Source organism: Corapipo altera, unplaced genomic scaffold (assembly GCF_003945725.1).
Source record: "Corapipo altera isolate COAL_440 unplaced genomic scaffold, ASM394572v1 61411, whole genome shotgun sequence".
Lineage (NCBI taxonomy): Eukaryota > Metazoa > Chordata > Aves > Passeriformes > Pipridae > Corapipo > Corapipo altera.
The window spans coordinates 3299826-3325256 of NW_020884875.1; the positions used below are offsets into that span (position 1 = coordinate 3299826).

Below are 25431 nucleotides of genomic sequence, written 5' to 3' on the forward strand. Positions count from 1 at the left end.
CCTCATTAGACTTTCTAGAAGAATAGAGGCAGCAATGGCTCCACTTCTATCTCTCCTCTGTCCTTCCATTGCAACAGCACCTGGTGTAATGGAGATGTGATGGACACACTACCAGCACATCACTTCAAGACTGACTTCCATGCCACTTCTATCATACTAAAACCAGCCTCCTGACATGCAACAGGGTTCATCTTGGTAAAGGTTGATGCCAATCAACAATAATGATAGTTTAGTTGGCCATTAAACATTTCAGAATTGTAAGCCTAGTTTTTGACAGACTTGCACAGACCATATGGATTACATTAGATTTCAGAATTGCTTCTTGTATTCACCAGATGATCATAGAACCATAGAATGGTTTGGATTGGAAGGAACCTTAAAGATCACCATATTCCTCTCCCCCAGCCATGCACAGGGACATCTTCCACTAGACCAGGTTTTGCTCAGAGCTCCATCTGGCCTGCCTTGAACACCTCTAGGGATGGGGCAACCACAGCTTCGCTGGGCAATCTGTTCCAGTGCCTCACCACCCTCACAGCAAAGAACTTCCTCCTAATACCTAATCTAAACCTACTGTCTTCTAGTTTGAATCCATTCCTCCTTGTCCTACCCCTATTCACTTGCATAAAAAGTCCCTCTCAGTCTTTCTTGTACGCTCCCTTCAGGTACTGGAAGGCCACAATTAGGTCATGCTGAAGCTAGGCTGAATAATCCCAAAGATCCAGGTTTATAAATTCCCTTTTTTCCATGTTATTCTGTGCAAATGCTTCTGAGTTTACAAATTGCTGATCTGAGAATATCAATAATTAAATGTAACAGTAATTAAATGTTAAAGGAAGAGTAACATAGGATTGAGAATGGCACGAGAATTCCCAGTTTTAAAACTGTTCATTTCAAGAGAAATCTAGAGAGATTAGGCTTAACTAGCATTTGAGAGAAGTGCTTGGCTAAGTACCTCTAACTGGTGCTCAGAAACTGCATGAAATAGACTTTAAAAATAATTCCCTGTGTACCACAATGTGATTTGTGTCTTACACATTCTCAGTTTTGCAATAAATATGAATACTAAGTGCTAAAAATGTTCAGTTTTATTGAGGCTATATGTATTTTTGTTTAGCATATGATGGTATTCACCATATCTTTGATCTTTTTAAATTCATGTAACAACCTTCCCACTGTGCTAGATTCCTTTTCAGTAATCTGGAATTACCATACACAAGGAATCTCTAAATTCTTATATCACTGCTACTATGATTGACAGGTAGCTAGCTACCACAAATACTTTTACAATGCTATCAGCCAAACTATTTCACAAAAGTGTCCTTGGAGAATAAACATCTTCAAGGAATCTTGAAAATGGGTGGAAAACAAATAGGAAATAATCACAAGAGGTGTCCTGGTATCCTGTGTCTGTCTCTCTGATGCAAAGCACTGCTAATTTCAGACTGACCTGTACCTTTCATCAGCACCAGGAGCAGTTACACAACAAAGGCCAACCAAAGCTGCACAACCACCAGCCACCCAGCCAACGAAAGAGATAATGCAGAACCAGGTGTTTTTAACCTACGGTAATCCGGGGTTTAAAGGATCATCTTGTACTGTGATTATGCAAAACACACATGAGTTCTTGATGCTGAATGTCAGCAAAAGTGGTAGCATTAGGGCTAAAATAATACTGAATGCTTAGGAGTAAGAGACTGTACCACTTCTATATTTTGATTTTATACCACAATATGGTGTAAGCTGATTAGTTAGCAGGAAAAATCCGTATAATTTTTCATTTAGGAAAGCATCAGACATTTTCTTTTAGAAAAATATTTCCAAGTGGTAAGAAGTTGGCCATGTTATATTTCTTTTTCAGGTAAGAAAACTAGATGCAAACCTCTGTATTACCCTTCCTTGACCTGTGCAGAGAAAGTAATACAATGCATTCCTTGCCTGCAGTTCAGAACATTCTATTATTCACATAACAAAGAGCAAGCTGTAAAGCTTCACAAGATAGTGCAAGGAGCTGCTATTGAGACACAGAGATAGCATTATTTATTTATTTATTTATTTATTTATTTATTTATTTATTTTTGCTACCTCCCCCTAAAAAATGAGGGTTATGAATCTACAACAAGAAGTATTAAAGTATAGAAAGTATTAAAGTATAGAAACCAATTTTAAAGCATTTTTTTTTCAAAGCTTTAGAAAATTATTTTATACAGAAATATTAAAAAAATGACATTAGTTATTACTTTAGAATTCTCAAATAAAACTAGCTGGATTCATAGGCGTCTTTCATTGATCTTTTCACTCATAATTTATTTACTATATTTTCAAAATATACGGTAATAACAGTGTTTATTCAGCTCTGGAACACAGTGCTGAAGCATTGGTACTTTATTCACTGACACAGGCTGTCCTGGATAGGATGAACAACCTATTAAAAATAAGTGTCTATCCAAGTAGCAATAAATAATTATTTAGTAATAATTAATCACTGTTTGTATTAAGTTTAATAATATAAGGCACTATGAATTCTAACAGGCATTTTATTTTCCACTTTATATGTCCAACCCAGAGAAAACTGAATCTTAAGGAAGGAAATTTCATCTCAAAGTTAATTCACTGCATAATTTGCCATACAAACAAATTCAAATTTGCTTGCTTCATTATTTCCCATTGCTGGCTATCAACAGCAAAGTCTCGATTTCCATGAATCAGTGTTGTTTGAGATATGATTATTTTTATGGTACACACAGACTGAACCAGCAGAAGTTGTCAGTAGTCTCACAAACCACACAGTAGAGTGAATGGCAACTCTAAGGCATGGAGTGCCCTGACTTGAGGCTACAAGGAAAAGTCAGGACTTTTCCTTAGTTTAAGTTTTCTGAGTTTCGAGAAAAACTGTAAAAGTCTAATTTTTTATTAAAAAGAAGCAAATCATATCACTAAAACTTCATTAAATTCAGTCCTAAATACTCATCAGCCACGTTGCAAACTGGAAAATCTTTCAAAAATATATTAATTCAGATTGCTTGTAAAATATCTTTGAAGCCAAACCTGATGCATCAGAGAGTAGGTTTTCTGATCTCACATTCACTCTGTACATTCAGAGAATGAAGAACTGTAAAAAAAATTACAAGCTTTCCATAGAAAACTTGTTTCCTCTTTAGCTAAATATTTTGATTGACTAGCAGATGCTCAGTGAAATGAGCACTGACTTTTTTTTTTTTCTCACCTTCAAACAGAGCTTTATTTCTTTTGCTTTCATGGATCATTGGTTCACCTAAAAGAGAAATCAGTGTCCTATATAGAACAAAACAATCTCAGTAGAAATAATGTTATTTAAAATTTTATTATACTATGCTGTAACAAACACCAAACTCAGTATTATTATGTAAGAATTTGATTCTCATAGGGCATGACATCTTTATCTGGTTGTGCAACTATATTCTTCTTCTAGTAAGAGGGAGTAAAGCTAGACATGCCTGGAAACATCTGCAACATGCAGATTATTACTAGGATGTGTTGGAAAGGTCAGAAGAATGAGTAAAGGACTTTTTTTCAGATGACCCAATTCTTTTAATGATTGCACAGGTGTCCATGCTTGAAAACTTTCTCAAAAATCATCAATAATTTTTTTTACAACCTTAAAATGAGGATATCCCCTTCTGACCAGCTATCCATTTTCATTCATAGAATAGAACAGAATCATAGAAACAAACTGGTTGGAAAAGACCTCTGAGATCATCATGATCCAACACCACTGTGGTTACTAGACCACGGCACTAAGTGCCACATCCAGTCGCATCTTAAAAACCTACAGGGATGGTGAATCCGCCACCTCCCTGGGCAGCCCATTCCAATGCCTGATTACTCTCTCTCTAAAAAATTTCTTCCTAATATCCAACCTAAACCTTCCCTGGCACAGTTTAAGACCATGCTCTCTTGTCTTACTGCTGGTTGCCTGGGAGAAGAGACTGATGCCCACCTGGCTACAACCTCCTTTCAGGGAGTTGTAGAGAGTGATGAGGTCTCCCCTGAGCCTCCTCTTCTCCAGGCTGAACAACCCCAGCTCCCTCAGCCTCTCCTCACAGGACTTGCACCTGAGCCCCTTCACCAACTTTGTTGCTCTTCTCTGGACCTGCTCCAGCACCTCAATATCCTTCCTGAACTGAGGGGCCCAGAACTGGACACAGTTCTCCAGGTGTGGCCTCTCCAGCACTGAGTACAGGGCAAGAATCACTTCCCTGCTCCTGCTGGCCACACTGTTCCTGATCCAGGCCAGGATGCCATTGGCCTTCTTGGCCACTTGGACACACTGCTGGCTCATGTTCAGCTTCCTGTCAATCCAAACTCCCAGGCCCCTTTATGCCTGGCTGCTCTCCAGCCACTCTGTCCCCAGCCTGTAGCTCTGCATGGGGTTGTTGTGGCCAAAGTGCAGGACCTGGCACTCGGCCTTGTTGAAGCCCATACTATCAGAATCAACCCAACTCTCCAGTCTGTCCAGGTCCCTCTGCAGAGTTCTCCTGCCTTCCAGCAGATCAACGTTCCCCCCCAATTTGGTGTCATCTGTAATTTTGCTAATGGTACACTTGATCCCCTCATCCAGATCATCAATAAAGATATTAAAGAGAAGTGGTATATTAAAAACAACACTGATCCCTGGGAGATACCACTAGTGACTGGCTGCCAACTGGATGCAGTACCGTTCACCAGCACTCTCTGGGCCCGGCCCTCCAGCCAGTTCGTAACCCAGCACAGAGTACCCCTGTCCAAGACATAGGCTGCCAGCTTTTCCAGGAGAATGCTATGGGAGACAGTGTCAAAGGCTTTGCTGAAGTCCAGGCAGACCACATCCACAGCCTTCCCCTCATCCACCAGGTGAGTCACCTGATCATAAAAGGAGATCAGGTTGGTCAGACAGGACCTGCCCTTCCTAAACCCGTGCTGGTTGGGTCTGATCCCTTGTCCTCCTGTAGGTGCTGTGTGATTGCACTGAGGATGATCTGCTCCATAACCTTGACAGGCACTGAGGTCAGGCCGACCATCTGTTTCTCTTTTACTAATATACACACCTAGAGGAAAACAAGCTTCTTCTGGGAAACAGGCACACAAATTAAATATTAAATTCATTCTATTTTAGCAAGAACTATGGCATTCACCACCTTCCATGGAGCAAATTGTTTAATGCTTGAAAATCCATTGTGAATTTCTTCAGTGATTTTGGGTCAGCAGCAATTTTTTTATTTTAAAATTTCCAAACTTGAAATTTATTGTACTCTATCTCTGTGATAGTAATACAAATGAATTAAAATGACTAGTGGAATGTCACTTTTTTATGTTTGTCTGTTTTGCAATAGCAAACAGGTTACGTGCAGTTGTATCATCCTTATGTATGGACAAAACTTTCCTCATCCGAATGTACCAAATTTCACAAAGCTTTAAGAAGATGAAACTTTGAGTTTGGCATTTTGTTTTGCTTTTAAAGAATAAACTATTTCCCTGAATTTGTTGATTCGTATGTTTTATGTTCCTCTATTTCCACTCTGACAGCTTTAAGCTTATGCTAACAAAACACAACAAAGGAAACTTTCCAAGGCTGAAAAAGAGTTTCTTTCATGGCTCACCTCTTTCAATTGCAAAGCACATTCTACAGTAGAGTTCTGACAGTATATCCTATGTGTCAAGTGATGAGGCTGAAGGGCAGAAATATTATTAAGTAGAAGCCTGTGACACTTTCTCACGTGAAAATTTCATCAATGTTTGCTATTTTTTTTAACTTAAAACATATCAAGCTTAATGAACACTCATTGACTTAGCTAGGAAACCTGCTGAAGCAGCAGAAAGGCCTTCTCTACCTGCCTGAGTCTGGTCAGTCTGGAATAAGGGAGAGGCTGATGTTCTGAAAACTGTGTCTCCCTGGTTGAAATAGGAGCAGTGGTGGACCTGGGAATCTTCCAGTTTAATGGTTTCATTCTGATTGAGATTAAAAGCAATTAAAAAATAACCTAATAATGAAGTTTTCAGACCACCAGAAATATTTTTTGATTTCAGAATAATACTGAAATCTGTTACTTCAAGGTTAGCCATATATACTTAAGAGATCCAATGTATGTCCCTTGCTGTTATTTTAAAAATATTGATGCAATTTCCAACTTCAATAAGAGACTAATAAAATTCAGGAATATTGAGTCGTCTTTTTTATATAGACATAGAACGTATCTAAAATTACAAGCTTCCACAATTTAATTAGTTTTTTCTGTTTAGTTATAAACACACTTAGTGGTGATTTGCAATTTGTTGCTCACTTGTGATTTTATGCAGATGATTAGATAAGGCAGATGATAAGATAAATGCATCTCTCAAGGGACCTGATCAGAACCCAGTGAAGCCAAAGAACAGTAATTTACTACTTTCAAAAGGTTTTGGTTATAGAGTTTGGTTAGGTTTAAAGCTTGAGTGCTTCAAATACTAGAAAACCAAATCACACTACTGTCCATGGAAAGGAACTACAAAACTAACTAATTAACTGACACTAAATATATATGTATGAGTAAATTCAACTAATATTTAATCAGTTGATATTTCATCAAAATATATCTGATTCTTGGTATGCATGCAGCAGCTTCCATATCTGAAGTTTTTATAGCATTTTACATGCATTACCAAATTCAGCCTCAGATTTCTGAGCAATAAAGGTACAGGAGTAAAGGTGCACTCACTGCATATAGGAGGAAAGGAAGGAGAGGACAAAGAGAAATTTATATAATAGGGCAATATTACTTAACAATGAGACTCATCATTTTTAGCCTATAATCCCCTACCACAACTGCTTGAATACCTCTGATATTTGCAGTTGCTCTTCCTCTTGAGAAACTTATTAAACTAGTAGAAAGAATTAAAGCCTGACTTCTATTTAACCTTGGGCAAGAACAGTGCACCACTGCCAATGGAGCTCTGATAATACTCTTGCACTCCCTCATCTTTACATGACTCCTTCTTTCTGAGCAACCTGATCTAGAGGGTGCATCCCTGCCCAAGGCAAGGGGTTGGAACTAGATGATCTTTAAGGTCCCTTCCAGTGCAAGCCATTCTATGATTCTGTGCTTCTTCAGCCCCATTACTCACTGAAAAAGCAGGATAGTGTCCCAGTCCAGGTAGCTACTATATGAAAAAGTGCTGATGGAGAGTCAGGGTTCACAAATATGTTTTCTCAGGGTAAGTGCTGATTTTGTCTTTAGTAGTATAGCTTCCTCCACTTTGCCCCCTCATTCAAACCACCACAGAAACCACTGCCTCTCCGAATCAGGCAAGATTTTGTGTAGGGACTGTAACTGATTTGTTTCAGTTTCATATTACCAACCCTTAAACCAATTACAAAGTGCCACATACTGATTATTTAAGTATCAGCAAATTTCTGTAGTGGATCACTGTAAAATAGGCATTCACGTTCTCAAACTAGAAATGACCATTTTAAAGGCATGGGAAAAAAAGTTTGAAAGAGACAGATCTAAAAATATTTCAGCTGCAAAATAATCTTGGATCTCATGTTGAAACACTTGCATTAGTTAAGAATTTTGTAGTGACAGTAATTTTAAGAGTGCCATTTAGAAACATGACAGTTAGGATGCCTCCATACTAAAAATTCAGAGGTTTAAATTGGAAGAAGCCTTCTGTAATTCTTCTAAACAAAGGATCTTGTGAAAATGAAGGTAATATCCCCTCCCAAAAATTAGAAAGCCAGGCAGTATCATCTAATATTCTCCCTTAATAGATTTTTTTAACCAATTCAGTCTCTCAATTATCAGTATAGTCTTTAAAATTTCTGCTAATGGGAAAAATTCTATTTTCTCTACTTTTCAGAGAAGAAGATGATGGGGAAGACATCATTCATAGCTATTGATAGAGCTCAGACATAGGGTTTGGTGAGGAGACTGGCTGTGACTACCAAATGAGGTGGGACAATTTTTTTTTTTTGAGATTATTACCTCTGCCAAAAAAACCCCCAAACCCCAAATGAAACCAAAACAAGGCTAGGACCATCAACTTGGATTTGACATACATACTACTACCAACAATTTTATTCTGAAAATCAGAGGTAAAATTGGCTTTGTGTGTGTAACTGTACAAAGACACAGGACTTTCAGACAAGCAGCTTCAAACTAGAACTTGGGGTACCATTTCTTGAAAAAGTGCATTGAAGGCAAGAATGGGCACTATGTTTAAACGGAAAAAAAATAAAGTAGTCTTCAAATTCACAAAGTGAAAAATTAGAGATATGAAAAAGTGTAAAAAATTATAGATAGATATGAAACAAGTTGATGTACTTCTACATTACAAGTGAAAACAAATATACATGACTTAATATTTACACTCATCCTATGTATCTACACGTAGATGTAGAAGATTCCAACCAAGTAATAGCATAAATATATCAATTTTTATTATTATTCCCTTATTTATGGCTGACCTTTGTCTACAGAGCATATGTTTCCTTGAATATAAGAATAAGTACTGAGATTTCAACCCTTTAAAATAAGTGAAAATACCATTTTAAGAACCAGTAAGTTGTTTTATTACAATCCATGAATATCACATTGCAATAAACAATTTGCTTCAAATGGTAGTAAATCTAATTTATATATTTAAAAATATATTAATAACTTGTCCTGAAAATAACATCAGAAACTGATGAATCAGTGTTCAAATCAAATCAAGATGATAATTTTATTTATTTGTACTAACACTTGCTTAAAAAAGATTAAAATACATTTCAGATGCTTTTTAGAAAAGCAAAGGAAAAAGAAAAAATGAGTTCACAAGAGAGCAACATGGTAAATAATTAGGGTCATGTCATATGCATCCACCTTTTACAAAACAGCTTAATACTTAGAGCTCTCATCAACACCTATGAACACCCACTGGACTTCCCTCATCTGTCTGTGGGCATCTGAGCCCAGGATCTCCCACACCTCAGGGAATTCACTACCACCAAGCCATACTGTGCCTCTTGATGCGATGTATGCTGCTGACATGTCCTCTCTCCCTAAACAAATAAAAACTACAGTAGGAACCAAAACCTTCCTCCCGGGTAAGGCAATCACTATACTGGAGAGGTGTTGTCAGTTCTTTGCTCCGTCAAAGCAGAACAACTCTGAGAGGTGACATTCCTTTTGGAAGTGTCCATACCAGCAGTGCTATGCAAGGTAAATGTACAGGTCCAAATCTTCTCCAGCAGAAGACAAAAATTACTGTGCGCTTTGAACATCCATGCTGAACAGTTTTGATTCCTGAGCAAATGGAGGCAGAAGACATTCAGGTACACACTTGAATATGGCTTTAGTATGATTAAGGATTTGTTATTTTATTAATTTCTTTAACTGAATTAATCATATTCATTTATCTAAAACATCAATTAATTTAAAATAAAATACACACATCACATAAGAAATGAAAGAAGTGATCTTCGGCATGCTTCGACATACCTTTCCCCATGAGTATTTATTACAAACACCTTTTAAAGGGGGATGCACCCCATTTTTCTAATTACTCAGCTTGTATTCATAACTTTCTGCTAGTCATTTGCCTTCCACAGTATTTAAACATATGCAATGTTAATTTTAAAATTTCTTTAAAACTTCCCAATTTGCATACTGCACATTCCAGTGTTACCATCCTTTTGACAGCATAGCTCTCTGCCTGTGTTGCCAAAACAAATCAGCTAATTATGCAGCTAGACAGAGCAGTGATCAGATAGACCTGATATTCACTTGTTTAAAACAAAAAGGAAAACCCAGAAAAGTGAGCAAAGTAAACAAGAAAGAGCATACATTATGCTCAGAGATGTTCTAGTTACCGGCCTAGGTAACTGTGATCTTGCTGGTTCTACCTCTGCTCCTCTCATCGTCTTTTCACGCTGTTTACCCTCTAATGCTACAGCAAGCTCCACGTAAGCTGGTCTGAGCAAAGCCTCCATTCTGCTGCTGCGAGCAGCTCATCAAAGGGTGCAGGTTTGGAACACAACCCAAGTTTCTGGGGATGTAAAATCGGTCTCTGACATTTATGAACGCTGGTCAGTGTAGTGGAATGCAATTGCTGAATGGTCTTTTTTTCAACATAATTCAAAATAAGGAAACAAAGAGAGGCTTTTTTTCAATTAAATGGCTTTGGTTATCCTTAAAAAAAGCAAATAAAAAAATTCCTAATTAAAAAAAATGGTCTATGTGAACTTACTGGATAAATTGTTTTTTGATCTGCAAAACAGGAGATAGCCTGCAATATCAAGCAGTCCAGGAGATTGCCTTTACATGCAATGACACCTTTTCTACTTCCTGTACACCTTTGCCAGCACAGCAGGTAATTTCCATTGCTTTGTTGCAATTAAAAAAATGAGGGGTTATTACATTTTGTCACTCAACAATGAAAGAGATGGTCAAGATCCACTTCTAAAACCAGTATGTATTAAATTTACAAACCATGTGTAGAAAGTATTTATTAAATTACAGCAGATTATTTGCTTGAAACACATTTATTAAATATTTTGTTTTAATTTAGTCATATGAAATGGTCATTGAGCCAGTGGAAGATATCTGAAACCAAGACTTAGATCAATTTAAAATTCTATTCCATCTTCACTGAGACAGAATCATCTAAAGTTGTTATACAAAATACATATACAAGATAAAGGTTTTTTTCCTCCACAGTGTCTTTATTCATTTTTGTAAGAGAGAAAGTCACTTTAAGCTTCAGAATAACATGTCAGTTTTCAGCCTGAAAAATAAAAGATTGATAAAGATATTAAGATCTGAAAAATTATTCAAACTTAACCACAGGCTTTGTTATACGCTTCACTTATAAATATTTATCAGAAAAAAAATAAAAGGGAATTCTTTAATAATCTGCTTCTCCATTTTATATTTTGGTAGAGTGTTTTGTTTTTCACAGATGACTTTGAAGTCTTTTCAGGCAAAAATTCTTATTCTAGCCTTTGAATGTTCAAATAAAGACATTCCATACTCCTTAACAATGGGCTGGTCTTGACATCAGCCACCCACCACAGGTTAAGGGTTAGAGGGAAAAGTGTTTGCACGCAAGTAAAGTTGCCTATAATTGTAGTCACTGATAAGTGGCTCTAAAATAAGCACTCAAAGAAACTTTGGTCAAGAACCCATGACCTGACCTATAAACAACCGCAAAAATACCAAGAAAGCTCTTTACTCCCATACTGATAGATGACTGTTGTTTTGATACAGCAAAACAAAAAAGAGCTGCACTTTTCATAGTGAATAAAACACCAGATGTCCATCTTTATCTTCCATCCACATTCACTCAAAATGTAGTTGACTAAATATAATAAATAGGTCTCTGGCTTTCAGCAAATGAAAACATTTTACTTTGGAGATCTTATAAGAGGTTTTAGCCACAAGCCAATATTCCTCAGAAAGAAAAAATCTAATTTAGCCAAATATTTATGTTTCTTTTTTTGGAGGACAGTGAGCTATGAACTAATCAAACATGTTTAAACTAAAGATGTGTAATAATTAGAACTGCCAAAGAGTTGTTAATAATTCATTGGTGGAGAGCAGCAAGAAATTGAGGGTGAAAAATTATTAACAGAACTTTTCCTTACAATCTTCGAAAATATACTGATCAGTAAACTGCAAATCAAAATATATAATACAACAAAAATGGAAGCTGAAGCATATTCAAATTATTCTGACATACTAGTTCTGAAAATCCACAGCACCCATGGGTGACATTTTTTAAAAATCGGTTTTACCATTTAGGGTTCTGTATGGTTGGAATTCTGAAAGATGTTCAGGCATGGAGTCCAGATGCTTACAAGTATCTAGGTCCTAAAATCCAAAGATAGATGGGCTTCTGACTTCCGTCTCGGATCTTCATCTACCATCCTATAGATTTGCACACTCTGTGCACAGCACTGGGTAAACCTGAGATTTTCAAAGCCGTTCCAGAAATGGAAAAGTTTATACTAGAAACACGAAACCCAGTTAAACATCATATTCCATTTGCTCATCTTGCCAGTGGTATAATATCAGTATGCACATTCAATGTTAAGATGATGTGCTATTCAGTAACACTCCATGGAATTACGAGTCAGTAGCCCCAGCAGGAACATCTGCCACCATTTTACGTACATTCATGGTACCCACACTCCTGGGCTATAAAGCTAGCTCTCTTTCCCTGAAGCAAGTCTGAACTCTGTTGTGATGTGAGGAACAAGTGTGGGAGTGGAAGTTCACTGCAGCTCTCCCATCCTTTCCACAGAAAGATAAATTTGGTCTAGCCCGTGGAGAATGTAAAAGTTGGCTGCAGCTTAGAAATGACAGAATCAACCAGAGTCACATTAAGCAATGCTTGTACAGTCCTGTAGAATGAGGGGGGTGGTGGTGGAAATTGCTGAATAACATTGACAGGTTGTATAATACTGAAGGAGTATTCCTCAGACCTCTCTTAACGAGAATCATCTCTTGACAAAAGAAAATTAGCGTGCATGTGAAAAACAGAGCACAGCATACAGGCAGACTACAGAAAAATCTAACTTTAGGAAATAAAAATAGAGAAGAGTTTAAAGTGAAGCAAGGAATTTAAAACTCATGGTTAGTACCTTCAAATAGCAACGTAAAACCAAAGATTTAACTGGATTCAGTCATAATTTGTCATTTGTAGTTCACATCTAGCTAAATAATACGCATATAAAATAATAAAAATATTACATCCTGGATTTAATTATTTTCAACACCAAAACCCTTGAAATTGTTTTTAGACTTCTTCCATTTCAGAGAGATCAGCCATCATAATGAACTCACTACTTCAGTAAATAAACAATAAGAACATGTACAAATCCTACTCAACTTTTCAACACCCAGCAGTGTATCACTGTATTTAATATTCTGTTCCAAATTTCAAAAACACATTTAACTTAGCAAAAACAAGTATTTCAGATATTTACTGACAGAGTGCATGCAATTAAAAGTCTGTTTTGGTCATGTGGGCACCTCATGGCTAGGTTACTCATCTCTCACTTTTCCCACGCAAGCAATATCTATGCTTAATAAGCCATCAGATTTCAGACACTTTTGATTTTGACCCTTTTTAAATGCTCTGATAGATTGCCTACCATCTGGCAGTGCTTACTCTTGATACCATACTCTCTTTGCACTACCGAAGTGTGCTTCTTATAATTATATCTTTAATGTGATAGATGTCTGCAACCAGAATTCCCATGCTGGCAATATGCAGGCTGAGGGGACAATTTTGGCAAAGTACCTTGTTACTAGGTGTATAGTAACAGTATGTTCAATTGCATCACACTGCAATTCTCAACACAAGGCTGCTAACCTGCCCAAGTCAAAGGAAATAGAAAATATTCATGCCATTTTTTTTTATTACTACAAGGCATTTATTTACAAACTCCAAGACGCTGTGAAGAATACCTAGGCTAACTTCTCCTGCTAGCTTGAACAAACAGCTCTGTGTCTCCTAGCTAACAGACTGGGTAAGAATGGAAAAGTACACGTCAGAAGAACAAATTAAAAAAAAAAACAAACAACAATGCATCATTTCCATTTATTTAAAGAAATGCATTATACCTTCAGAAAGAGATGTAGGAGGGTAAAGAAAAAACAGGATGAGGAAAAAGAGAAAATGTTTTCAAAAAAATACTCTCTCAGGGACTACATCCTCATGCTCCTACTAACTTTCGAACGCATGTTGACCATAGCAGAATTTCACTACCTGAAAGTTACACTATAAGAAATGCTATAAATAAAAGAGAGAAAAAGAAGTATTCAATACTTAGGCAGTCACATAGATAGCAGTTTCCCTGAACATTGGACACACAGGTCTGAAAAATAACTCTTTAGTATGCTTGGTAAGCTGGGTATATGAGAAAGGTACCCAAACACCAACTGAAGCTTGAGGTATATGCTTGATTTATTTTACTACCTATGTTTTGATTCCAAATTTGTGTCTAACAGACTAATCCCTAGTTTGAACAGGAAATCTTTGTGTTACTACTGGGACTGTCTGGTACCAAAGACAAGGTGAACCAGAGTGACAGACAAGCCTGGCTGTTATCTTCACCGAAAAATCAAGTGCAAACAAGGCCATATGCAGCCATCCCAAGGAACCTGTAGCCCAGGATGTGTTTGGTGAACACAGAAACTTGCAAGTATCTACTGCCAGGCAGTAATAAGATGTTTTAGGGGGTAGTAGTAGTTACTACTAGTGCCATAATAATTTCTCTACCAGACAGAAATGATAAATCCTCCTGGAATAAACAGCTAGACAGAATTGACAAGAGTCTGACAGAAAACCTCTCAGTAAGTGTGTGAAAACTTGATTGCATCTCCATGGTTTTCCAGTCATACTTTTATTCCATCTCCTGGGTAGAGTCGGATAGATCTTACTCTATGTATTTAATAAAAGATCAGTATATTTTCCATAACTTTTATGTAGAAAAATATAAAATAATCATTTATTTTTAGGATGTCATGATATCTTACCCTAAATTCACTGCAATCGACATATTGGCACAATGTCAGATCATTTCTGAACCACACAGCGTATTGCTGCAGCCATGCCATAAAGAGAGGTGCTTCTTAGAGGATTTGGTAAATTACTGTAAGATATAACAGAACCAGCTAAGGAAATACCAATATTTACAGACTTTAATCTGACACGAGAGGAAAAAAACTCTGCAGTCAACCATAGTGTGATACCTATAGAATTGGATCATTTGATATTGTAAGGGTACATTTTATTTCTGTGGGGCTCTTTATATACTGGAACTTTAGTGCAAGATTCACTGACTTTCAGATTGAGAACTGGATTAAAAAAGTAATACCACCTAAAAAAAACCCTCCAGTCATAACAATTTTTATGTATATAGGCTATTTTAAAATACATAGTTTAAACAACCAATCAACCACCACCACCAAAAAAAAAACCTAGTTTTGACAGTGAGCATAAAGAAACCTGTGATTTTGCAGTTAAAAAAAAACTTAATAAAAATTTTTAATAAGTATGACATTTTTTAGAGAAAGAAACTTAATCATAGTCACATACTAAATTCCAATAATATATCAAATTATTTATTAAATAAAATGCCTCATTAGATAACATATATACATAAACAACAAAGAAGTTAATAAAATAAGATCAAAATCCTATTCTTAGTTATATGAAGTTGTTCCAACAACTTTAGTTGTTGGAACTTCACTGGAAAAATAAAACCAGTTTTTAAGGTTTTGTTGTGTTGGGTTTTTTTTAAGACAGAATGGAAACAGGATGCAGTTCTTTTGTAATGAAATGAACATTTTCTAAAACACAAGTTTACTCCAGACTTATTCCAGCTGCACTGTACTACAAAGCAATAAGATTACTGAAAAATACTATGCAGCTTGCCTGAATCTGACTATCATCAGATTAAAAGATATTAGCAGAGATTTTATAGAAGCTAAATGACAGTGTCCTTGAGGTAGTACTGACATTGACTCCAGCTGATACAGTTTTTGGTCATTAACATACCTTACTATGTGTCTAGAATGAGCTCTCCAATAATTAGAGCTGAATACACTATGATTTTTAAAATTAAATCATGCCTCTGGGAAAGAATCAGGGAATAGACAGCTAAACGACTTTCAAGCAATTAACAAGAACTGTACTGTCAGGTTAAAAATTAAACATTGCAAAGTAGGTTAAAAGTTTCCTCTCTCAAAAAAAATGTATATTGACATAGAAAACAGCTCTCAGGCATGCTGTTGAGTGAAAGCAGAGGTGGGAACAGATACTTCTTATTTGCAATCAAATGAAGTAAATTTCTCTACAAATGTTCATACTCTACCCTTTTCTCTAAAAGTAGTATTTTGTCTTCTTATACCTTTAATCCGAACCTCTCAGAAAAAGATGACAAAGTTTAATTAAATATTACAATGTCACTAATCTTAGATAGGTAGGTAGAAATGCAGAGCTAATGACCCATACATTTTAAGTGACCTCTGAATTAATGTATCTCTATTTCTGCTACTCCAGGCTGAACAATCAGAAACCGAGACACTCAAATTTTAACCTGACTACATAACAAAAAAAAACCAAAACCAAAAAACAAACAAACAAGAAGTCCAAGAAAACCAAGATAAAGAAAAACTTCTACTGACTCAATTATAAGAATTGCTTATTTTGCTGAGCTAATAAATAAAAGTCCCAGAACACAGTCAAAAATATGTAGCTGTGCTAAAATAATCAATTGGAATAAGGGAATCGGTACTTTTTCCCCATAGGCCCAAGCATGATGATGATCTTACGAGATCTAATTTTTTATTATATATGTGTGTGTGTGTGTGTGTGTATGTGTATCATATTTAACAAGCACTTTTTTCTCACTGTAGTCAAGCAAAAAAATCAGAAAACTGAAGATGAAGTCTCATGATATTGACCCAGGTTAAAGATTCTAATATAACTACCCCAGAACATCATCTTTTAGATTACCCACACGAATTCTGTAACATTTTGGATTTATTTTATTTTGTTGTGGTTGCTTTTTAAACATATCTCAAAATCATGATGAACACATTTGCCTTTATTTAGACTGTGAAAAGGTGAACTGTGTAAAATTAAGCATCTTGCAGAAAAGACATGTACTTGTGTACTTATTATAGGTGATCTTCAAAATGCCCCAAGTTAAATTAAAAGTAACTCAGTGAACTGAGGAATTATTTGAGTTACACTTGTTCAGCTTTTCTCTGCTTTAAACTTTATTCAATGTGCAAGTAAGTAACATGACCAAAGTTTAACATTACCAAAGTTTAACATGACCAAAGTGTGAAAGAAGAGGCAGTCAATAGACTGATATTCTAGGACTAGAATTAACATAATGAAAATTGGCAAATGTTTAACACATAAGTGAGCTCAAACTAGGCATTAGTATCCTACATTATCTAGAGACAGAAGGATGTCTTATCAATAAAATGAATCATTTTCCTTGAACAAACAAAGGCGTAATCCATTCCACATGCCCTAGAGGTAAATGGCTGCTGCATCAACCTCAGGTGGACTCCACCAGCTTCCTTTAGCGGCTCTTGAAGAAAATTTCAAAGGGGAAAAGAATACAAAATACAAAATACATCTCTGCATATACATTTTCTCTCACACATGCTTACAACTGTTGCAAAAGGAAATGCCAGTAGCTAGTTTTACTCAACTAGATTTCATAACCAACAAATCGGTGATAACCAAAGACATTATTATTCAATATGAAAAATAATAGGAACTGGAGATGAAAAACAACCTAATGAATTTCTGGCCTATATTCCACATCAAAGCATTTTCAATAGAATATTTTGTTGTTTGTTTTTGGTCCTGCTTTCTAAACATCTAACTTAGGTATTTGTTGTTGCAATTTCACTCCATTACTTCTATGCAATTTCCTTCCTCTTTGTAACATCCATTTATGTATTTGAGGACCATTACCATATTTCTCTTCAGCCTGCCTTTATAAATGTTGCATTTTACATGGTAACTATAATTAAGCTTAATATATAACTTAATGTCAGAAGTAATTTTAGACATTATAAATGCATTATTTAGATTAATGCTACATTTTTGTCATTTTATGTTTTGGGGCATTTATCTAAGTAAAGTACAAAAATTGTTGGAATGCAGTAAATAAAAAGCCAAGCAGTATTAATAATCCTTTTTGTACTAAACAGTTCTCCATAGGTAGACACATACAATGAGTGAACGTTCAAGTAATAGTAGTTTAAGTGCACAAAATTTTTCTTTACTAGAACTAGAAATTATAGTCACCACGACAGTATTTGAAAATTATACATGAAAGAGCCCTAGCCAAAACTGTGCTATTTTTTTAATTGTTTGTGCAAGGAATGTACAGTATAAAGTATAACTAAAAATCCATGATTATCAGTTTATTAGCAAATAATTCAAAAATCTCAATACTGCAGAACAATCTCACGACAAATCCTGAGTAGTAAGAATTAAATGACTACCTTAGGAATCCAAAATTATAGACATTTCATACTCCTACACTACCAGTGACATAATGTATCCATTAAAACCTACACTAATTTGTATCTGCTCTATTTAATATAAACTAACATGATTTATATACTTCATTTTGCATACATATATCTCTATCAATTACATTTAAGTATGATATAATACATTGTCTACATCGCATATAGTATTACCTTCCAACTCTTGCTCTATGTAAACCTAAGCATGTAACAGCTCACAAAAAGATAAATCTCATTAGCTTCAAAAGAGACATTAGAGACGTGACAAAAGAAAAGGACAAAGTGCTTACCCTAAGCTTCTTAAAATGCAAATGCTAGGTATAACATGCAGAGTGAAGACTGGGCCTGAAGAAGAATAGGTTTTAAACCAATGCACAAACTTTAGAATATGACTGTGAGCTGCACAGTCTACCAAGTTAGGGTGATTACTGGTGATCAGACAGGTCCAAAAGATAGGTGAAAATTAAAAAGAAAATTGATTCATAAAGTAAATGTAAGTTCAAATGTTAAAAAACCCCCAAAACTATAATTTAAAGACCCAAACCAACCAACCAAACAAAAACAAACAAACAAAACCACATGAGGTGCACTAATACGTGGTAATTGTGACTTACAGTTTGGCATACACTTACTTGCGAATTTATGGAGGACAACATGGATGGGTTGCATAAAACTGCAGAATACAGCAATGTTTTTTAATAGCAACAGATGTAAAAATAGTCTTTGGTAACTAGTTAGACATACACATGCAAACATTACTGTGTCTTTCACCCTGATTAAAACCTATTGAAACCTGGCATTAAATTACTCACAAGGTATTACTAACAGAGCTTTCTATAACTTATAAAGATTTATATGATAAACCTCAAGCATTTACATGATCCCTCAAATCTGTATACAAAAATTTTGAAACTGGGATGGCACACAAGCTAAAATAAATATTGTATACCTTTAGTATTCACAGTGCTCTGAAATTTTCCGTTCAAATTTTGGAATTAACTCTGCTTTTTTTTTTTTTTAATGCTATCATTAAAATAAGGCTTTGAGTTTCTTGGACATATGTGAAGCTACCCCAAGATAAAATGTCGATAGTTTTATCTTAATTGTTGCAGATCAGTTCATACTTTGTATTCATGTACACCTGAAAAAAGACCTTCAGCACTGCCTCCACTACAACTCTGACAGACAACATCACAACACAGTCTTACTTCACTTCATCTTGAAGCCAATCATAATTTTTGTCCCCAGTTGCAGACAAAGGCTGCTATCAAACATCAAGCTGAATACCGTAACCATCAGAGTGTGAAGGCTACATTTAGGCATACACATATTATTTCCACTCAGTCTGTCTCGTACATTGCTATTTCTGGTCAAAAGATGCCACTCCGGCAGTAATTCTGCTTTCTTTATAGATTGCTGTCTACAGATGCTGTTGCCGACATGGTGATAAACTCAAGATTTCCATGACAGTGGGAGTTTCTCCACACACCCACAGGCCGGGAGGGAGGGAGACAATATAGGGCTGGACGAACAGCCCAGGCACATGCAAGCAAGCCCTCTGAGCATTAAAGAAACTCCTGACGTGCCAAAGGACACTGAATAATTAATCATTTGAAAAGTCAGCTACATACATTTCCATTAACACCAAAAGGCCATAACACATAAAAGTCACCACATGCCCATGTTCACCACAACCCTGCTATGAAACAAGTGAAATGTGTGGCAGCAGGAGAACCGTGTGCAGTTGCTCCCATCTCCTGCTGGCTTTGTGCTGCTTTCACCTGGTGGCTGCAAGGCCACAGGGCTGGACCAGTGATCCCTCCTGCGGGCTCGTTCTTCCACACATGAGAACAGATGGACGGAGGCACTCAGCATCTTACAGAACTTCAGTAAACTCTGACTGATAAATTTATTTTTGTGAGTCATGCAATTACACAGACTTGTTGTCCAAGTTCAGAGACACAGCAACCACAGCTGCAAGGAGATAAATGGAGGCCTTGTGCTGGGTTTGATGTGCATTAGGTGTTTGGTTTACACAACAACTTCCAAATCACACATTAACCTCAGAAGCCTAGAAAAAGACAACCAGGAACAAAATGGTCCCCTTATGGAAAAATTATGTAATACTTATTGAATTTAATACTCCAAGGGTGTATCTGCCTGATGAAGAGACATATGAAACATAGGCAGGATAGAGAGCCATAAAACTAAAGACAAAGTCCTACAAGGATGGAGGTAACCAATTTACAGAGCACCAAATTTAGAGACACAGCTTCCACACTTTGTTCATACCAAAAAACGGGAGAAGATGGTGCAGGGATGCTATCCACTTCTCCAAACGTCACAACAAAATCCTGCTTGGTGTAGGAAAATATACTATTTTTATTAAAAAAAAAAAAAAAGAATTAGGTAAACAGATATAGCCAAATGCATCAAACTCTTCAAGGAAATGCACACAAGCATCCAGAACTAGGAGGAAAAAAAACCAAAACAAGTCTGCAGGAGCCGGTACCAGAATTTTCTCACGTTTTACATGGTTAACCCAATATTCTCCTAAGTGTGTCTATACTTTAAGTTTACTAGGATGTCTGTTCTCATATGTGCCACAAAAACCCTAATAATAGCTGCATTTACAAACGCAGTCTACATCTTCTCACTTGGATACCATAAAATATTCAGTTTTCTACCTTTTCCTTGTTATTTGGGTAGAAAATCTAGTTCTTTCTCCTGATGGTATCAATATCAATACAGTGGCACTGGAATATCCCTGCTTCTTTCGATGTTTTAAGGCTGGTCTACACACCAGCATTAAATTGTTACAAATTAACATGCAAAACATAAATTAAGACCACTCCATGGTACATACACATTTATTCTGGTACAGAGATACTGCTAGGAGGCACTTACTAGCATTGTCATAATTCCCAAATAAGATGGTGAATATACTATATAGGGCAACTCCTCACACATTTCACACTGCCACCCAAAAAGAATTGTATCATTATACAGTAGCAAGTATTTTAGGAGAAAAGAAACAAAAACATCTCATATTCCTCACCAAGACTGTCCTACTAGCTAAAAAACTGGGTCTGGAGCAGGCCACACCATCCAAACATGAATGAAAGACTATAACTTTATTTAAAAACCAAACAGTTCCATTCTAAAAAACAAATAAAAACATCATAAAATCACCAGAAAATAGAGCTGATTCAAGACTATTCAGACAACAGCCCTGAAACGGATGCAGAGTTGTTTACTCCTATCGAAAAAAATAGGCAAACATATGCTACAATCTCTAAATCTTCCCACTGGAAGAATTAGGACAGAATTAGAAGATATTTCTGTAAAAACACCACTTATTTCACACAATACCTTAAAAAGTTATGTGCTGCAAAATATGACAAATAAGTTCCTATCGCACAAAACGTTGTCTGGATGTGCAACTCGCTCAGAAACAGAGCTTACAACAAAACAAGGGAAATTACTCAAAAGAACAAACTCATTCATCTTAACAGAATTCTCATATGAATAAAGTTACTCATGCACACACACGGGTAAGTAAGAGGCTATCAGACCCTCCTAATCCCCTATGCATTCTACCACAGCACCAGATGTGACCTGCTATGTCCCCTCTCTGGTTGGTAGAAAGGACGTGGGTGGGTGAGTGGCTCTCTCCCCCCTTAAATGCACCTGCTAGTGCAGCTGAGCTGGCATGAAAGGGGGGAAAAGGTACTTCAGGAAAAGAACGAGTGCAGTTTATTGCCTTCTGGGAACCAGGAAGACAAGCAGGGATTTGAAGCATAATTCCAAGTCATAACAGTGCTGCCACGCTCCTTCGCTCCTGTAGTTGTACTGCTCTCGGGCTCAACTGCAAGGTGCTAACATGGCTCACTGTACAACACCTCACTCCAAATAGTCCCACAGAAATTTGAACTTTGAAAGTATTTCCTTCTGTTTCCACTGGAAGCATGTTCTATTTAGCTCAGTTTTTCTTACAAGATCCGTGTAACTATTGAACATTCTGGATTTTCCTTCATTAAACATAGTCTCCAGTGCAATTCACTTATTGTATAGACGTAGGTTGTTCAATGCAAGCTGTTGATTAAATTCGCTTAATGACACCAATAGTTCCTCAGCAAATATCATAGAGAATGTTACATTTACAAAGGCATACAGCCAGCTGGCATGGAGAATGCAATTAAACAATCCTACACTTAAAAATGTAATTCTAAAGGGAATATAACTTCTTGGGAAATTATCTGTCCTGCTTTCTGCATGACTGTTCCCATCCTGCATTCATTCAGCTTACTATAAAAGCAATGCTAATTCGGCATCACATTTACCTGCCTCCCTACAAAAACATAGTTTCCCACACATCACCCGGATGAACTTATTTTACTCTGATTGATTTAACTCTGAATAAGATGCGCTTCCCTCAGGCAACCCCTGGAACAAGTGTTTATGCCCGGTGCTCAGGGAAGGGCAGCCGCGTGCAGACACCCAGGGATTTTACTGATGCTGATGCAGCTGTGTAACCCCCTGGTGAGCTCTCACACTCTAGGGCAGAGCCGTGCCCGACGGACCGCGGTCCCGCGGGGCAGACAGACCGGCACGGCAGGACAGAGGGCCATGAAGCTCTCCATCCTTCCTCAGGGGCTGCGGGCGGCGCCCCGGCGGGTGCGGGGCCTGCGGGGCCGTCCCGGGTGCAGCACTCTGGAGAGCGCCGGGCCGAGACCGCGGCCGTCCCAGCACGGGTCGCAGCCCCTGCCCCACCGCCCGGTCCGGCGCCCGCCGAAGTTCGCGCCGGACGAGGTGCGAGGCGGCGGGGCCACCCCGCTCCCGCCCGCCGTGAGCCCCGCGCTCACCTGAAGTCGCTGTAGGGGTGGATGATCCAGAACCCCGCAGTTTTAACCCTTTCCTGCTCCTTCTCGACCGCCTTCTGGCTCCCGAACATGCGGAGGGAGAATTTGTTGACCCCCGGCTGCAGCATGGAGGTGAACTGCCGCTGCATGAAGCCGTACTGCCGCCGGGGTCCCTCGGCATCCTCGAAGCCCACCACGGGCTCCTCGCCCCCGCCGCCGTCCACTTTGAAGCACACCGAGTTGCCATGCTCCTTCACGCCGCCGCTGCCGGGGCTGCTCTGGGCTTTCTCCGCCGGAGCCGCCGGCTTGGCTGGGAAGGAGTTAGCGCTGCCATCGTCCCGGCTGCCGGCGGAGGAGCTGCGCTTCCCAGCCTCCATGCTGCGGGGGGGGCGCGCCCCAGCCGCGGGAGACCGCGAGGAAGCCTCGTCGCCGCCGGTGCCCTTCAGCGGCGCGGCTGGGCTCGGCCGCCCTGGGCTGGAGTGGGTTGGGCTGGACTGGACTGGGCTGGGCTGGGCTGGGGCGGGCTGGGCTGGGCTGGGCTGAGCTCCGCGCCGCCCGGCAGCAGCAGCGCCGCCGGCCCGAGCCGCGCTCCGCTCAGGGCGGGCACCGCCGCCCCGTGCCCGCCCCCTGCCGGCGGCCGCGCCGTCCGCCCGCCTGACATTGAGAGCCCCCGAGTCCTTGAGGGGCCGCGGCGCCCGCGGCGGGGAGGGAGGGAGAGCAGGGGAGGAGCCGGCAGCCTGTGGGGAGGGGAGAGGAGGAGGGGGGATCCTCTGCCGGCCCTGACTGCGCCTTGCGCAGAAAGGCAGGAGCGCGCGTGGGTGGATGCTTCACTTTGGGCGAAGCAAGGGGAGAGGCGTGGGGTGGGAGCCTGCACAGCCTCAGCGGGCTGAGAGTGATGCGGTGGGGAGGTTCCACGGGCTCTCCTGTCCCTTGGGAAACCTCCGTTGCTCTTCAGGGAGCAGGCAAATTGGGAGAGGGTAAAAGGTAGGGGTCTGCCTGGCCCCGGGGTCCAGTGTTGGCGCTGGAGGTCACAGAGGCTTTTTAAGTTCATTTGCTAACAGTCAGTGTGTGCCCAACGCAAGGGAGCATCTCTGGGATGTAAGTGAGGAGGGAAGGCCAGGTATTGAGTGGCATTAGTTTTCACAAACAAAACACATCACTCCGGTTAGGCACTCCTGCCAAGCGGCTTTTCCTTGTCCCTGAGTCTTAATGCTGACTGAAAACACGGGGCCGAGCGCATGAGCGCAGGGACACACAACATGTGAGATGCTGCGAGCACGGCTGGAGCACACAGGGATGCAATTCCCACCGGAAGGGCTGTGCTGCCACAGGCACCTGCCTGTCTTCCTGAAATGCGTGAAATGGCAGGTGTACCCGACTGCGAAGACAACCATTTCACGTATGCCAAGAGGTCGTTTGGACTTACTTTTTGTGTCAACAGGAAACTGGAATCCACTTCCAGTTCGTTCCATCTGACATTTAAGTACGTAAGTTATAGTTTAGAAGCCTCTAGGAGGCAGAGGAAAGCTGTTGGTCAGAAAGGAAACAGAAGGTAGTTGTAGCTCCCAATACTCTACATACACTCTAAGAAAATAGAATATGCATTGTCTCTGGTATGGCTACACATGTTGTCCTAACAATTGGGGATTGTATTCGGGGAGTGTGGGGTGAGGTAGGAGCTGAGAGAACATTTCTGACAGTGGTAAGCAGCTGTTTACAAACCATGAGTGAGGAGGAAGGCCTTGATCTTTGCTCTGAAAAATGCAAGATGCTGATATTTATCCCTAAATATGTGTGTTTGTTTGGGTTACAGAATGATGGAGAATCAATATCTTGTTATCACAGGAGCTATATATTGTGTGTACCTGCAAAAGCATAAAGATATATTAGAGCATAGACATGTAGGTCCTGTGCTTTCATTTGAAATAGTTTTGGCATAGGGTTTTTTTTCACACATTATCAACACACTTTTCATTTTGCACATTGAAAGTATAGTAGAAAAGAATTTGTAAAGTCTCACAATCTTGACTCTGGTATTTTTAATGGTATTTTTCACATCATTTTACATACTTTGTCCTTTACACAACAGATGCTTAAACCTAAGAGAGAAACAGATGTGCAAATCAGCACACCACAGTGCAGATCAGGTGCATTGGGGAGCTGTATTTCAAAATGGGATCTGAGGACTTTCCTTGGCAATTCCAGCTGTAACAGAATGTTTATGCCTAGTGCACTCAAACACACAAGGTTCTGATGATGTTAATGTCTTTAGAGTGGAAGATGTTACCATCATGCAAGAGTGGAAGAAGATAACTAGTATAGATGCACCAGGATGGATTACTGGAGGCTGAGCAGTGACCAGCATAGGAAGGACTATGCTCACAGCGTGATTGGTTGAGGACTGACATACATAAACCTTCCCCATCTGGAGTGATACTTTTCTGTAGGATTTTATCCTAAAACAGTGAAGAGTGTGTGCGCAGCTGCTAATGGCTCATGCACAGCTGCTGACAGACAAAAAC

At 38.8% G+C, this 25431-nt stretch overlaps 1 protein-coding gene across 1 annotated transcript in view; it reads right to left on the reverse strand.

Moving 5' to 3' along the window:
- The window catches only part of HCN1 (hyperpolarization activated cyclic nucleotide gated potassium channel 1), a 199877-nt gene extending 176520 nt beyond the window's left edge, over positions 1 to 23357 (reverse strand). Inside the window, exon 1 of the mRNA XM_027634972.1 lies at positions 22913 to 23357. Within this exon, the coding sequence (XP_027490773.1) occupies positions 22913 to 23286 (374 nt within the window). The 5' untranslated portion in view covers positions 23287 to 23357. The remainder of the gene's footprint in view (positions 1 to 22912) is intronic.
- Between the last annotated feature and the right edge of the window lie 2074 nt (positions 23358 to 25431).